Raw genomic sequence first — 17,886 nt, forward strand, 5'->3', positions numbered from 1 at the left:
TTTTCATCTTCACAAAAACTTCCCTTTCATAACCCACTGCATCACCCAAACCTACAATATATTAAAATAAATCTTTTCATCTGATATTGTGTAAAACTATATCCTAAACTAAAAATGTTACATGTTCCCAAATTATATTGTTACTTTATTCATTTATTATTTTTGATTAATCTCTGTAAAACGTCAGATACAAACTACTACCTATGAAAGAGATAAACAAGGTCTACTGTATAGCACAGAGAACTATGTTCAATATCTTATAACAGCCTGTAATGCGAAAGATGATGATAAAGAATATATATGTATAACTGAATCATTATGCTGTATACAAGAAACTGACACAACATTGTAAATCAACTATACTTTAATTTTTTTAAAAAAAAACACCAAAAATCTCTACAAAATGTAATTATTTGGATACTTCAAAGAAAGTGATAGAAAGCATACCTGATTTGGGGTTGTAAATCCAGACCTCTCAATTTTGCATGAATCCAAGGCCTTAATTTTGGTCACTTTGTCTTGATGAGCCTGGTAAGTGACTTTACAATCCCCAGAGATATCTACCTAAAAAGAAAATCAAAAATATAATGCTTGGGATTCTCATATGGACCATTTGAATTCCAGCAGCAAGTAGCTTGAAAATTAGGGCCCCAATATATCCTGGGAGATGGCCTTTTGTCCAGAGTGACAAGATAAGAAGAAGGAGGAATTCAATGCTTCCTGCAGCATGTGGATTCTTTTCCACCTTCTTTAAGTCTTATTAGTACCTTCTTATTGCCCCAGGAAAAATAAAGGATTTCCTGCTTCTCTCTAATGCCAAAAAGGAATTGGACAAATGGCTTCGTCATAACCAAAACCTCTCATAAATGGGTAATTACATGGCAAGGGGAGTTGAATTTTAATGCTCTGTGTGTGTGCACACACTTTAATGAGCTGAATATTAGAAATCCTTTAAAACCTGTGGGATTAATTCACCTCATCATAAGTCACATCAACAATTTGAGCGTAGGTAAAAGTATCCCAAAACAGACTCTGCTTAGCATCTCTGAGCCTTCCCTCTGGCCTCCACCAGCACTGTGGCCAGTTTCCATTTCTAGCTGGTATTCCTTTGGCCCAGCCCGGCCATCAGGTTTTCTCACCAAGTCATGGACTGGCTGAATTCAGACAAGGAAACCTGATCTCAGCTCTACCTTTGACTCCAAGTGTGATCCTGGAGGAGCCACCTAATTTCTCTCTTTTAACCTGTTTCTTCGTCTATAAAATGAAGGGAGTTGGTGGCATAGACCACTGGCTCCTCAAACTGACAATACATCTACATTGTATGAGAAAACTGTTAAAATGCAGATGCTAAGCTATTGATTCAGAATCTCTGCAGTGCGTCCAGGGAATCTACATTTTTAATAAGTTCCCCCAAGGGACAGCGATACACACTGATGTCACTAGAAGGCTCCTCAAGGTTTTCTGCATCTGTCTCGTTCAGTCATTCTGTAGGTCTCCTTTGTATAACTGATTCTAGTTCCTTTTACCCTGTATTTGAATACAAATTGAGGTAAATGGCAATTTGTTACATACGTAAATGAGACAAACACCCAACTCATCTTTTCTGAGCATTACTGTATCAGTAACTGCTTTTTTTTTTTTAACTGATTTCTACAAATAGAAATCCATGTATACAATTTTGGTAACTATTGAAAAGATTCTGGATCCTTAATAATATTAGTAAGTACCTCATTGGTAGTTCCAGAGCTTAACTGCATCTGAAAGAGGCTAGCCAGGCCTCTCTTGAGATTTTCTATGGCTGTTGGTTCATTTTGATATGAGTAGAACTCTTTGACCTAGGCAAAAACAAACAAACAAACATAAATAGAGCAAAAATGCATCATTTATTAGATTTTGTTAAATATATAGCAGGAAAAGTTAGAGTCTCACCCCTATCGATTTGGGGAGAAAGAGCTCTGTTACTCCAAAGCTGGAATCTCTTTTTTCGTGAAAGAAAGTTATTGACATTTCTAAGAAGCCAGACCATCAGCATGTGAAATTTCGGGAGACCGGTAATGAAGGCTCTGAATGGGATGGGCACAGCATAGGGAAGGAAAGAGCACAGATATGGGGCAGGATTTCTGTGAAAACAAAGATGGCCCCACGAAGAGAAATTAGGTACATTCTCTTCAAACGTGTCAACCTATTCTCTACCTGCAATTCTGCTTGAAACAAAAACGAACCAAGGTTTAAAATAACGGCAAAGAAAGAGATTCTTGGAAGAGGATGGCAATCACCATGCCTGAGACACCTGAGCTGGGACAGCCTCCGAGGGTAATGATTAGGGTCCATATGTGGCCACGTGCCGTGGACAACCTTCCACAGGAACGACGTTCCTCGGCCCTCCAGAACATTCATGTTAGCCCTGAGTATAAAGAGACACAGAAGGTTGGAAGATCTGAGGTTCAAGGTGCCAGCACTGCCCCAGGCTCTGCTTTGAGTCTCCTCAGAAGGCAGGAAAAAGAAGTTGTAATGAGGAAGGCGGCTGTGATTTGGCTGCAGCAGTAAATGGCGTATCTTAGTTTGCTTCATCCTTGATATTTATAGGCACAGAGGTGATAACAGTGTCTCATACCATTTTGATCATTTAGCTCATGTTTAAGAAACAAGGATAAAAATACAAAGAGTTTTCTGGAAAGCAAGCTGTCATTTTTCACCCTGTATTGACTCCAAACACATCACATGATTTAGAAATGGAGAGGATGGATATAGCTTCCCTGTAAAAATTCCCAACCGAATTCTATGGTAATTATAGCTGGCATTTCTACCAGAAATATCCTGAATGCCTTCCTATCCTCTTTAAAGCCAACCATAACTTCTCAAGTAAAACTGAAAGCTCAGTAATTATGCAATAAATTCAGTTAACACCAATCTGAACAATTCACCGTACATGAAAACGCTCTTATACCTCAGAAGAAGAAAATATTTTGCTTGAATTATGCAAACAAGTGCCTCAAATTTCTGTCTGTATTTTCTACATATCTGCCTAGTGACAGATTTACCAGATACTTTATCCAGCAATCAATTTTAGTCATTACACTGGACAAAACCTATAAATGTTGGAATTGTGTTTGTCCAGGTTAAAAAGGAACTGGAATAGTGACCTCAGCGTCTGAAAATTCATGGTATCATATTCTCAAACAAATCACTGGCAATTTCTCAGAACCAAGGCTGAGTTTCTGATGGTCTATTTTGTAAACTAGGTCTTCTTTCCCTTTAGGAATTACAGGGCAACTAACTTCCTTTTCAAATATCTGGGCGTATGAAATCTCCGGGTATCATGACTGTTAGAGCTTCAAAACTGGACCACGTGAGCCCACGTGCAGTCAGAAGGGCTCACTGGTAGTGGTGCACACATGCCTAAGGCCTGTGACTTTGGGGGCCTGAGCCTTAAATACTTAAGGAAAACAAGAGGAGCCATTAAATGGGAAAAATACATGTACTACCATCAGTATCCTCACTTTCCTTCCAAGTTACAAAACTTGCCTGAACTATTTATAAAATTTTACCTAAAATTTTAGGAAACCCAGTTCTCAGATTTACTCTTTAGACTATGCATAAGGTTAAGTGCTCTCCCATTACTGGCCTATTTCTTTCGCTCTTGACTGCTAGATCCCTAAGAAAATGATGCTACAGGTTTTTTTCCTGGCAGGGTGAACAATGTAAACTGCAAGGCAGAAAGAGGATTTTCTAAAAATTCCTTCTACTCACTTTTATTTGTTTCCCTAGAACTAGGAAAGGGAACAAGTATCTTTTTCCTTTGTGTGCCTGCTACCTTTGGGGCCTAAATTCTCTTCCTTTAGTGCAGATCAATGAGATCCAAAGGGAAGACAGCACTGGTATCCATATTAGCTAAGAGTCAAAACTGTTTGAATAGAATCAGCTTTTGATAATTAAAAAAATAATGATAATAAAGTCAGAACTTGGCAGTTCAATCCAGGAGACTGTGACAGCAATAATCTTAAATTCATTATTTCACAACAGGAATTAAGTAAGTTTTATTATATTCAGGCCATAAACCTGATTACTTCAATCAGTTTTGAAATGAGCTCTGAACATCCGTGAGCACAGGACTGTTATCTAAATTCGCAGTCCCCGGAGCTTCCAGAGACCGGCAGCAGCACAACCTAGTTACAAACTAAGCCATTAACCCAAGAAACCCAAACGCAGAGGGAGACGGGTGGGTTGTGTGGAAGCAGATGCCATGTCTCTTCTGGCCAAATTTTGAGGGCCAATTTCCCGTTGGAATCAGTAGGAATTATTCATATTTTTCCCCCAGGAAAAAAATACTTCTATACATTCCATTAATTTAATCACTTGTTAAGAATAAGAGAAAGCAAAATTTCATTAACTGCCAAACAAGCAAAAATAAACAAAAAGGATCCCAGCAAATGAGAGAAGTCATTTTATTTGGTCTACTTAACTGAAGGTATGTCTCTTTGATATGTATCTAAGACAAAGCACAGCTAGGAAATGGCACATTGGAAAACAGACAAGTGAAGAAATATATGAAGAATTAGAAGGTTTTCAAGGTGTCACGTTTCATTTGGAGGTTCTGTGAGTGTACAGCAGACACACCGCTGGATTCAGAGAGCAAATCAATGCCCAGAATCAACACAAAATAAAGGCAAGATGCAGCAGCCACATCACTAACTTAAACAACACTGACTGCGAAAACAAGACATGGAAATCTGGTAATATTCCAGCTAATTGGATTAGCATCTCGGGCCATAAAAGAATCCATGCTGTAACTTAGAGGCATCTTTTGCTCGTCAGTGTTAATCAGAAGACTGCCATCTTTCCAACTTCATTTATGATTTGTAGACAAAACTGGAGTCACACCCAAATATTTAAGTAGGGGAGATAAGTGGGCAAAGAAAAAAATATGTGCAATAAATATGCACCTAAGTATTTCTATGAGATATCTTTTATGATGTAAATATGGGAGCTTAAAACAGGAGGCTCTGGAAGACCGAAAATACATGCTGATGAGTATCCTTGAAATCACAGAAATCTCAGGGAGTAAAACTTAAATTGAGCCTGTGGTAGAAACTACTCTGAGAAAACTGCCAATCAGCAGTACAGTCTTTCTTTTAATCACTTCTCTCATAGGAAGATGAAGTGATAGTTATTTAAATAATGAGCTTTCTGACAGGAATGTGGCTAAAAAGTCCACATGGTTTCTTAGTCTCCAGGATCATTTTTTTTCCAACAAGGGCTTTATCAGATAATTGAAAGATACCACAATGCACTTTACCCTCTGGCTACAGTAAATCATCACAAGTAATAGCTCCTGTAGAAATGGCGTGTTGGAGTCACTGAAATAACGATGTGGCAGCTCCATGCCAGCCTTTGAACAGTGAGGGCACTGAGTCCTTTTGTCTGAGTAACCAAAGACTTTGTACTCAACTGCTACCCAAGGGGCTATAAAATGATGGGCTGTCATTAAGATTCTAAATGCAATTGATATTTTATTGCTCAAGCATCTTGCCACATTGGAAGGCAAGAGAAGAAAATAACAGGACTTCATGTTGCTAATAAAGTTGTGTCATCTGAAAATCAAGGGAGTTAATAGGTACAGTGCAGAATGAAAGTTAGACTAGAAGGCCAGCAAAGGGGTGGGTTTTCTCCCCAGATACTTTCCAGCTAGAAAAGGCAGTAAAGCACAGAGGTTTCCAGCACAGACACTGAAATCAGACCCTCGGTTTTGAATCCCAGCTCCACCACTTGGCGTTTGGTTGACCCAAGGGCTAGTTTCTTCTCTTAACTTTGGTTTCCTCATCTACTACAAGAGGACCATAAAGCAGCACCTGCTTCCTAGAGCTGTCAGGAGGGTAAAGGAGAGAATTCTTGTAATGCCTTCAGTCAGTGCAGGCATTAAAGGCTAAGTATGTTTCACCTATTATTAAGCAAATAATATGCACAGCCTTTCACAAAGTCTCACGCATTTTAGACCCATATAAACCTATTTGTTCATTCCTTTTGTTTATAAACATTTATTGAGTTCCCACTATGAGCAAGGCACTGAATATACAGAGATAAAGACAGGATTGCTTCCCAAGAGAAGCTAACTCTAAATGTGGATGGCAGACAAATAGAGAATGGCAATACACCATGATAAATGCTTGGATAGAAAGAAGCCCAGGGGACAACGGGGTTTGGAAGAATGTTGGGAAAGGCTTCCAGACTCCAAATCAGTCAGTGCAAGGCCGGGTTCTGGGTGCTCTGGGGAGAAAGGGAATAGACGAGCCTGAGGTGTTGGGGAGCAGGGGAGGGGAAAGGGGTTGAATATAAAGAGGAACAAGAATTTTCTCTACCAGAACCCATAATCTAGCAATGAACACAAATGACCAAAAGGCAAGTGATCAGGACCTTGAGTGAGCTATAAAGTACTAAGATGGCTCTAAAGGGGGTTGGTTATTTTCAGCTGGCTAGAAGGGTGTGAACTTTATAAAAGAGAAGCCTGAAGCATGGTAAGTATTTTGACAAGTGGAGAAGGAAGAGAAGCATTCTTGAAATGGTGATTCACATTTGGTTGTCAGAGAGGTGATGATACAATAATCCTTTTTATTATTTTACATACAAATGAGAATCATAAATAGCAATATATTACATGTCTTAAATTTATATTTTAAAGCATTTGTTTCTATTTCTATTTTAGAAATTTTGGATCTAGAGACATTTTTAGAAACTTGTAGTTTTAACTATAATGGTCCTTTTCTGTTTTTCCACTTTAGTTCCTAAAAGTGAGCTTTTGTCTTTACTAATACATTTTTATACATGTCAATATAATATATACTTTTTATAAACCCACATAAAGCCTAATAATTCACAGATCACAATTGCGTCTCAATTCCAAACATATTATATAGACCATTTCAATAGATTAGACTCAAACCATAAGTAATGAACACTTAAAGAGTTTTCAGAGCAAATATCCAAATGTATGTTAGTGTTCATTCTTACTTTAATATATAAAATATAAATATATAAAATGCTTTTCAAAGTCATAGTTTCTAAATAATCTCTAAATGTTTTTTTAAAAAATCAATTCTTAGACATGGTATGCCCCTTCAAAAGCTTTGTACTTAATCCATTTATTGATATTCTCGTGACGTATTAATATCACTTATCTAAGTTATCATTTCATTTTCATAATTTGTCTACTTTCCTGAATTTATCCAATCACCTATGGTGACCTATTGTGTTACAATATCTTTCAAGTCCTTCCTAATTTAATAAGGAATGCACCTTTTAATAATGCCTGTCTTCAATAAACAAATATTTGATTCTATTATAAAGATTTTCATAAACATAGGAATATAAATGGTTAGAAAATATAAGTGTTTCAAATGCCTTGATTCACTTCTGAGACATTTAATTTACAACTATTGTTTATTAGTTTTTGAAAAAATTCCATTTGCCATAAAAGTAGTGGCACCATGGTCACCTAAAAAATAATATCTACTGAAGGAAAGAAAAATATAAAGTTGGGGGAAAAAAGGTGTGGGACCCCAAAAATCACTTTTACCTTTCCATGGATTAGATGAAGGAGCACAGGTCTTTGTAAAGCTTCCAAGTTCTCCTTTCTTATGATTTGGGGTGGCTTTTTTCCTTTAAAAATGCTCTTCTCTCCTCTCTGCTGATTCACATTTTCAACATTTACATCTTTTATCTGGAATCGTGGAAAGAAACCTATTAGGAAAACTTCTTATGTCTGTTTGCATCAGAGTCTCCAGGAAAATAAACTGATAAAGCAATAAACATGGCTGGCTGTAATTTCTTCTGTCGTTTTCAACTCATGATTCAAAAGACCTAGCCATCAACTTTAAAAGAATGGAGAAGGTATTCAAAAATTAGGTTTTTGAATTAGGTAAAAATACTGCCATTAAAGAAGCCTGTGACATTCAGGTTTACAATAATTGTGACTGCAAGATGGATCTTTTTATGTCCTTGTCACTCTCCTCATTCATTTTGAACTGTTGCTGTCTGCCTGAGCTTTTCACTTTCTGTACCATTTGTTTGAAAGGACTCCTGCCTTGTTGTACCTCATCTGTATATGCAAGATTAAAATGAACAGTTTGATTCCTGAACAAGGAGGTACAGAATGTTTTCTCCAGAATACTTTACTGTTATATTGAGAAATGGCTTAGAGAGTCCAAAGATTAAAATTTTGATCCAACTTGGAAAACTTGATACATGTATTGCAACGACACTTCATTATCAAGTATATCAGCAACTACTTATCAGTCATAATGAAGCAAATCTCGGTCTTGTGTGCTTGTTTCACACAGACATGTAGGAAAAAACTAACTTTACTAAAGACATCTCTTTCTTTTAGGTCCATAGCAAGTATGGAATCACCGTATATTAAACCTGGAAGAGGCCCCAGAAGCCATGTAATTTGAACTTCTTTGTTAACAAGTAAATCTCAAGCCTCATAACTGACCAAACACTGCCATTCAGTGGAACACTTGGTTCTGCCCTCAAGAAGAATGCAGAATCAGTTTACTCCATCATTGGTACTTCCACGGTTATATCAAGGAACTAAGGAAAATTGGGAGGCCCCAATTTATCCCCTCTTTAAGTTAGGGTGGTCTCAATTGCTTCTCACATAGTAGGGATTCTGGACTCCTCACTCCTAGATCACTTCAAATGGATTCTAGTTTAATGTACCTATTAATACGACATATAGACCTGGGAGTTATACTTCAGTTAGTCATCAGTATATGCCTTCATTAGCCTGTTTTGACAATTTGGAAAGATCAGATCTCTTTTGATTAGAAAAAACTTCAAAACTGTGTCTACTTATTTTAGTGATGGCTAACAAATTAAATGAATACATGACCAAGAGCACAAATAAGTGTTGTTGAATGGGACACTTCTCAAAGTTCTTGCTGACATCTAATCTTTGCGTCTCTCTGGTAGAAAATGCCCACCATAATTTGGATCAGTTGGTCATCATCACCATCAGGACTCCTCCACAGTAAGATGACATCCACATTGGATGAAACTCGGTAGCCCACGCTGTCTTGGAGTTTTCCTTTGCCCCGATCAAGAAAAACTTCAGTGGAGTATGTGAGTTTGTATAGTCGCTCATTATTTAATGAGAGACCAGTTGTGTGGCCTGCATAAAGACAGTGACAGAAGTCAAATCTTAGCGGTAAGTCACCCATTAGGCCAGGGGCTAAGCTATCTTACCATCAATGCATTCCTTGTCTAGCACAGTGGTACCCAATGACAGCTTAGTAAATATTTGCTAAATGAAAGATGGTTCTACTTCTCCATCTGCTGAAGTCATTGGCCTGAACAACAATAACAACAAAAACAACAGCTAACAAACAAATAAGCTCCCATTTCGGAGAACCTTAGTTTGTATCCCTAATCAATAATCAGACTATCTAAATTTTGTTCTGGTTGAACTACAGAATATTTTTAAAGAAATGTCATTATATTGCTTTAAATTATATGAATATGATTTCTACCCCACCCCCAGCTTTATTGAGGTATAATGAATATGATTTCAAGCACAGGTTCAGCCAGAGATTGCTTTATAAAATTAATAAAAATATTTATAATTAACATATCATTTAAATACAACAGATCAAAGCCAATGTAATTTTAGTGGTTATAAGGCAGACCCTTAAGTTGGATAGCTTGACTATTTAAAGAATATCCCTCTAATGTAATTTATTCTATTAATTTAGTTAGTAAACTTTTAATATGAAGGTGCATTTCAAGACTACACATATATACATTTAAATTAACTGTTCCTGAATAAAATGATGTTTCCCTACACAAAATCTGAGAACAGGCTTTAATTTGGCAGGAACAATGTAATGTCAAATAGTATACAAGTCAGGATTAGGACCAAAAAAAAAAAAAAAAACTGACATGTGGAGGAGTTCACACACTCTCCAAGGAAGTTTATCTTAACTCAAAGAAATATAAAAGAGTAGGAGTAATCCTTTCCTAGATATTACTTGAAGTTTATGGTCATAAACTCTTTTTGTATAATTTCTATCCATAGCTCTCAGGAGATAGTAAAAAAAAAAAAAAAAAAAAAAAAAAAAACCTCAGTATACATGTTTCCTCAGGGCCAAAAGGGTAGCTTTGGCTGGTTGACTATAACAGGCAACCATAACTTTTTCACTCTCAGGAAATATGCATATGGGGGTGGGCAGGAAAGGAGGTTGAGATGACTAGGTCGGACGTGAGGCAGCTGAGAAGGGAAGTAAAATTACTTTGCAAAGCCAAAAATGAAGAAAACATCTGAAAAGTTTTTACCATCTACTGTCTCCATCACCTACTACAGCGCCTTCTGCCTGAAGGAAAAAACAACCAAAACACATTGCCTCTAATAAACTGATCTACGTGTTTTATGTGCATTAACTTATTTAATCCTTACAAAACCCTCATAGGGTAGGTACCATTATTAGCCTCATTTTATAGATGAGGAAACCAAGGGGCAGAGATTACACAATTTACACAAGATGACCCAGGAAATTAGCATGGAGCCACTAATAGCCTGTCTGGATCTGGATATCATGCTCTGACTTATACTCATACAAACCTTGAGGCTGAATACTTCCATTCCTAGGGAGTGAGCTATAGGCATTCACTCATTCATTCACTCAATATGGACTTACTGAGCACCTACTGCATAGTAGGCACTTTTCTAAGCTCTGGGGCTATACCAGTTAGCAAGCAGACAAAATTTCTATCTTTGTGGAGTTCACATTTAAATGAGGAAGAGACGGGCAATAAAAAAGTAAGTATGCAAGCAAATTATAAAGTATGTCAGACGTGCTAATGAAGAAAAATGAAACAGGAATGGGGATGCTGAGGAAAGAGCTTTGTCGGGAAGGTAATATTCTGGGCAAAGACTTTAGGTAGGCACATGGACATCCTTGGGGAGAGCATCCCTCTCCCCTCCTCTTCCACATCCCTACCTCCCCATCTATCCACAGTGAGAACAGTAAGTTCAAAGGCCCTGAGAAGGGTTCGTGCAGATGTAACGGAGGAACAGCAGGGAGGCCAAAGAGGCTGGAACTGGGTAAGTGAAAGATACAACTGAAGGAGTTGTGAAGTCAGATAGGTACCTATGGTTGGCTAGGAGACTTCGGGAGACATTTGCATTGACTTAGAATTTGACTGAGATAGGAAAGCCACTGGAAAGTTTTGGGTGGTGAAGTTACATGATCTGACAAACCTTTAAAGAAAGGTGATAAGAAGTTTCATAGGAATTAAGAAAAGCCAGGAGAAGGAAGTGTAGGAGTGGGGATCCCAGTGTGTACATACAAAAACAGGCTGAGGCTGTGTCCAAGCACCAAGTTAGGCAGAACCTTAGGTATGAGATACAGAAGGCAGACATGGTCAGGGAAAACCTCAAAGGAGATGAAGTCTGTGACTCCCTCCAGCCTCCCCGATCCCCACTTCTCCTGCATTTTAACTGAGGACACTGTTGCAAGTTCAAACACTGGCTTTCTGGCTGAGAAGATATTTTGATCAAAGAGGCCTTCTTTTTATGACACCTATGAAATTGCACCTAGGGCATAAAGGAAATACATGTTGTCTTATCTAATCCTCACAGCAGTTCTGAAAGGTAAGCAGTATATGGCAGCTGAGGAAAGCTGACTCCACATTTCATCCAACGTAGCAGATACAATGTGAGGTTGGAATTTACTGAAATCCAAGTTTTAGTGGACTACCTGATGGTGTCTGCTGATGAAAACAACTATGAAAAGTTTGTAGGAAGGTAGCCCCTCTCCTCTCTTTAATTCCAAAGCTTTCCAAACTATCATGCTGTTCCTTTTTTTCTTATTTTTACTTGACTTGTCAAAAGAATGTAAAAAGGGGAAACACATATCAGTTCTTGACTATGACTTGGAAAGGATAAAGCACAGGAAAGAATGGGCTCTGTTCTCCTAGAACGTTTTCCTACCTCTCTCAACAGGAGATAAAGCCTAAAATGGTTCAGGTAAGTGGATTGTGCTGAAGTGTTGTCCTATTATCCTTTCCTCTTTGGTAAATATCTGTTTATGTTATTCAGAGACCTGGCAATACTCGGCAGCGGGGGCATGTACCATTTATATTGTTGACCAAATTTCTTTCTTAGGGTGTTCTCTGTAGAGCATGACAGATAAAACTAGAAGAGAAATTAATTCTAGCCCCAAAAGGAATCAGTACCTTTTCAATGTGCCCCTTCAAGTAAATTTTGTAGTGACATAAAAGGAATAAAACTCTAAATTTTGAACTTTTTAAGAAATATCTTCAAATATTCTTTGACCAAACTTAGATCAATATCAGAGTACAGTCAATTGACTTCAGCCATAAGACAAAGTAGAGACAAATTTAAAAAGATGAGGCTTGAAGAGACCTACAGTGGTGATAAGGATGATAGGTAATGGGATTTAGGAATCCAACAGAAAACTAGAAGGTCATCACACTCAGCATCTCTCTTCCAAACAAGCCTTCTTCCATACTAATCCTAACCCCTCCTCCATCCTTTTTACAGTCCACCTTGCACTCAACATCCACCCAGATCCAGGGATTCGCTAAACAATTGCACTGACAAATGTGAGGTGAGTTTTGAAGTGATTCATGGGATCCCAAAATTTATAATGCCCTGATATTAAAGTAGACTCTTCACAAGTAGTTTGCTTATTAAGTGCCAATCATTACAAAGGGGCAGGGAGTCTATATTTAAATCATGGTACTATAATACAAAAAGTTACAACATCTAGGTAGAGAAAGAGCTGTCAAGTCCTGTACTTTTTATCCATGACGTTTGGCTTAAGCAGCTTGTACGGTGAAGCTAATGATGCTTAAGCTTTGGAGCCCTCACTTGCCCAGCCTCCTTCCAAGACTTTGGAAGGGAACCCTAGCATTGTATACACATGCCATTCTTTTTTTCAGTAACATTTGCAAATGTAAGATATTTTTGTAATCTTTTCTCAAAGATGGCCTCTAAATTGCATAAGCTTCAAGTTTTAAAACTCTGGATTTGCCACTGAGCTACAGTTACACACAACAAACTGCAGCTATCTGCTGTGTTCTGTCATATTTCCCTGTATGTCATTCTTGTGTGTGTATGTGTATTTTTAAATCTTTACAAGTGCATGTATTTGAAAACTTCAAGTTATCCAGTGTTCTCATTTATAGAGTGGAGGAAAAAAAGAGAAGCCCACAATAACTACAACATCTCAATTATTTTTCTCAGAATAATCATAATATTAGGTTTGATCTTATGGTATATAAATTGCTCATATTTTGAATATTCAACAGTTTAACAGATAATAAAATAGTAATCTCTCTACATAACAATTCTCTGTCAGATATAATTTACAAACCATTGCTTTTTTCTCATTAAAATTTCTTTTCATCCAAGTAAGAGCTGTAGCTTTAAATACTAAACATTTTAGAAACTGGTAAAACATATTATCTTTAGTTCAAGAACCTGAAGTGTGATCTGCTTAGGTGAAATAATGCAGCCCACCATTTATTGTTCCAATAACAAAGATTGTCTTTTTTTCTCATGTGGAAATTTTCCACACAAAAAATCTTAAGACAAACTTTACTTTCTGGAAAAAAAGCCACAATTATCACAAAAGGATTTTAGAAGTTTACAAATAAATTGTTTTCTATCAATTACTTAGAGTACAAGTATTAAATTCAGACCTTATCATGCTAAGTTATGTGTTAGGTCAATCTGATTTGACAGTGAGTCCTCTTAAGAGACTCTTTAAAACAGTGATCATTTTACAGGTATAACATTTAGAAATTTAGTGAGTGTATAAATTAACTGATTTAAAACAAGATTCCACACTTTTATCCAGCTTTTTGAAATCATTGCTCATAAAATGTTTATTTTCTCTGAAAGATATCAATTCGTATGTTTTTAATCAATTTTATCTTAAAATAGAAACTATAATGAGGAACACTATTTTTTCAAAGATAAGAAGTCTTATTTCTTACATTCATATCATGTAGTTTTATTTTCTGTAATTCACAACTATGGCAATTCTATCACTTTTGAATGCCAATGGAATTAAATACAGGCTTTACCATTTCATTCATAATTCTTTGGCAAGTCAAATGCCTCTTTCATTGGGTCTAATTCTTCTTGATGTCACACTGCTAGGCAACTAGAAGGAAATTTAAGAATTGGTTTTTTAAATCCACTTTTACAATTCAAATGAAGGAGCTGTATTCATTGAGTGACCAATAGCAGCAGGTAACAATAGCTGGCATCTATTTTCCTTCCTTTTAAAAACAGACCATGAATGAAAAAATCAAGCAAGAAGCACACTAGTCTGAGACTAAAAGGAACCTCTGTTTTCTTAATGTATGTAGGAATTTGAATTTGGTTTTCATTTCAACCCAGCCATGCCTTCACCAACATTCCAAAGCTATGTGGTTTTGAAGATGGCTTAGTTAGGAACTGTTTCACTACACACACACCACACACACACATTTTCCTCCTTCAAGGATTAAAATTTAAGTTTAGCAAAAGGCAATACAAACTTACCTTTAACAGAAGCTGAATATGAGGAAATGAAGCAGAGAAAAAGCACAACAAGAAGAATCATACTGACTAGCTACCCTCTAATGCATCCAGTTCCCAGGGAGGAGTCACTGAGACGTGGACTCTTCCAATGGCAGCGAGGGAGTGACCCTCCTCAGAACCTGCAACAACGTTTATCTTTGGGGGAAAGGTCAGATTCCAAACTCCAAAATCAGGACCTAAGTTCGCAGAAAGTTTCACTATTAATGATTAAACTTAGGTGGGCTGTAGTTTTCAGTCTCTCACTTTTTATTTTTATTTTTTCCCAGAAATGAAAACCAAGAAAATTTTCACTTTGGGAGCTAAACTAAACCAGTCTACCATCCTATAAGTTCAGAAGTACTGAGAGACTGTCAAGGATAACTGGTGGCGATACTTTTCTGCTCAACACGTATTCGTCATCACGCCTGTAACATTAAATGCCCATCTTCACATTTACACTTTATGTGGGAGGGCAGTGAGGATTTGCAAATTCAGATAAATTTGATTGAATTTTATTGTCATCTGAAATTTTTTATACCATGTGCATGCTATTATTTTAAAAAAATCACTCTGAATTTTAGGATTTAAATTTAAAATTTTTAAGTTGTACCACCACCAATCACTTCTAAATAATGTTAGAACAGATAAAACTTTCTCATTTCTAAAACCTAAATGATTCTCCTTATGTGTGAGTCAGCATCATCTATCTAACACCCTAGTAGGCCACTGAGTTTAACATTGTAGACCTCTAGCTCTATGACAAGAAACACTTGTCTGAGTCCTCGCACTGGCTGACTGGAGTCCCTTGTGCTTTCTGAATCCCATTTCTAGGAAGAAATTCGGAGAAGGAATTCCAGCCCTTAACATTTCTACTATAGAAAATTAACTAGAAAACTGCTCTAGAACTAAAGCAAATACCCCAGTAAGGCTAAGGCCACACTTACTAAACCAACTCTTCTCTTTGGAAACTTCTGCATGAGAACTCTGGTATGAACAAACCTACAAAAATGAGGTAGTTTAGGGGACACGTGGGGATGTTTTGGCAAAGGGAGGAATAAAGTGCTGGCAAATAGCTAATTGAATGACACTGAAAATACTTACAGCCATGTTTACACATAAAATGGGTTTAAGAATATCTACCCTCATCTCTCTTCAAACCTTTTTCTAGAATCCTAACCTTAAGGTTAAATCTAGACAACTCAGTTAAAAGATAGTCAACATGATAGACAGGGCCATACGATGAAATCTAAAATTTAAAAATCTCCAAAGTCAAGCATATTTCCTCTTGAAATAAGTTTTTATATAAAGAACTGAAATGTGAAAATTGTCTTTATCATCTATTGAGATTAGAACTTAGTTTGCTATCATGTTTTATATATAAATCATGGCTAAAGTACCTATACAATAAGCATGACTGGGGCATTGTGCTCGACACCAGAAATTCCAGACTGTAATTGACTATATTTCAATAAAAAAATTAAATAAAACAAAAAATAAAGACATGACATTAGAAAAAATGTACCTATACAAAAATAAAATAGTTATGACTATTGCCTTAAAGTTATAAATATTAAGTTTTCCTGGTGTAAATAGAAAAGGCCATTCTTAGAAAAATAACTGTTGAAGAAATATAAGCTTTTATGACTAGTAGGCATTATAAATACAAGATAATGTGAAAGTGCTTTATTGCTTTATATTTGAATAGATTTCTATGCAGTCCCACAATTTCTTCATTACATGCACAGTGGTATGAAGCCACTTAACTTTACATACTTATTTATTTAAACTAAGGATTAGTTTGAATCTTATGAGAACTGTCTTTTGTATTTCCATGTTTAGGCTCACAGTTATGTGTCTGGGCTTAGACTATGTGGGGCATGATACGTGTCTCTTCGGGTAAAGTACCATTCGTTGTCAGGTGTTTACCAGAGTCCAACCAATAAAATGCATGTCACTATTGCCTAACAAAATAAACGCTGTTTCATTCGAGCATTTGCTTTCCACTAGAAAGCTTCTATGCGTCACTGTATTAAGTAGTCATTTCAACACAAAATGTTCAAATAAGATTGCTTCTGTTGTTAATAAATAGTATCATCCTTTTATATTTTGCTTGTAACTTTTTACAAAGACATTTGAAAGACTTCAGATAAGGATGCCAAACTCTTTCTATATTCAGTGAATTCTGTGTACCAAAGGAGAGGCATTCTCCTCTGCTGCTCTGTTGATCAAGCAGCACAAACAATGTACAGTATATATGAGAAATACCTTCCAAAACTCATCAGCTATTTTACACGGCATGTGAAGCAGGACAGAAGCACAGCACAGTACAAAGATAACAAGAGCTCCCATCTATGGGATGGTTCCTATGTACAATACACTATGCTGAGCTCTTCACATTTTCTAGGGTATCCTAACAACAATTATTTCACAGATTAGACTTGATTAATTTAGTAAAATGATTTAAGGACTATAGAAAAATAAACCTTGAGACCTAGATCCAATATTAGAGATAAAAAATATTAGAGATAGGAAGTGGAAAAATGAATTTCTTATGGATGACATAGAATTATTAATTGAGACTATCTTTTAGCAAATCTGTCACACTTTTGTATGGAGGCTAACAGAGCACTTGATTGTTGTTGTTAGATGTTCCAGGCTGAACAAATTGCTCCGGGGGGAAATTGATCTGTGCTAGCCAGTTTAAAATCAAATAATAAATTTTAAAACAATGCTATTGCAATGAAATTTCATTGGTAGTACATGACACTGTGGAATATATACTACTATTTTGCAGTGATAATAAGAGACAATGAAATGAAGATGGCTGACTAATTCCAAAGTACAGTTGTGTTTCTGTTGAGTGTCAGAGGCTGTTAGGAGCTAACTCATTTCCTAGATTAGAGGATTGAATGAACTTCACCCCACTAAAGGTTGGAAGGAAATGTATCACCCTACTAGATACAGATAAAGTAAGTAAGAATGTATGATCGCTATAGAGGAAAAAAAAAGTCTTTGTAACATCAGAACACTTTACTCTGTTCAAGAAAAAAGCGCATTAATGAAAAAAAATTTTTTAGAGGGACTCTTCAAGTTATCTCTAAGTGGTCATAATAAAGACTAATACTATTTTCGATTCAGTGACAGAGTTAGCATTTTCAAAGAATCCTGCAAAAAAATATTGATAGGTTAAAAATACAGTTTGTCCTCTTTATTGACAGATACAAAGCCAGGGGATACCCAGGAGGGCCAACTGTAAGGGATTTGAGCATCTGTAGAATTTGGTAACAGCAGGGATCCTG

General features: G+C 36.6%; 1 protein-coding gene across 1 annotated transcript in view; it reads right to left on the reverse strand.

Moving 5' to 3' along the window:
- The window catches only part of MTTP (microsomal triglyceride transfer protein), a 43,761-nt gene extending 29,131 nt beyond the window's left edge, over positions 1-14,630 (reverse strand). The window contains exons 1-5 of the mRNA XM_006208931.4: positions 14,570-14,630; positions 8,979-9,166; positions 7,571-7,714; positions 1,728-1,835; positions 448-564 (exon numbers count right to left, since the gene is read on the reverse strand). Of these exons, the coding sequence (XP_006208993.1) occupies positions 448-564; positions 1,728-1,835; positions 7,571-7,714; positions 8,979-9,166; positions 14,570-14,630 (618 nt within the window). The remainder of the gene's footprint in view (positions 1-447; positions 565-1,727; positions 1,836-7,570; positions 7,715-8,978; positions 9,167-14,569) is intronic.
- Positions 14,631-17,886: the final 3,256 nt, after the last annotated feature.

This window comes from Vicugna pacos, chromosome 2, assembly GCF_048564905.1.
Source record: "Vicugna pacos chromosome 2, VicPac4, whole genome shotgun sequence".
NCBI lineage: Eukaryota > Metazoa > Chordata > Mammalia > Artiodactyla > Camelidae > Vicugna > Vicugna pacos.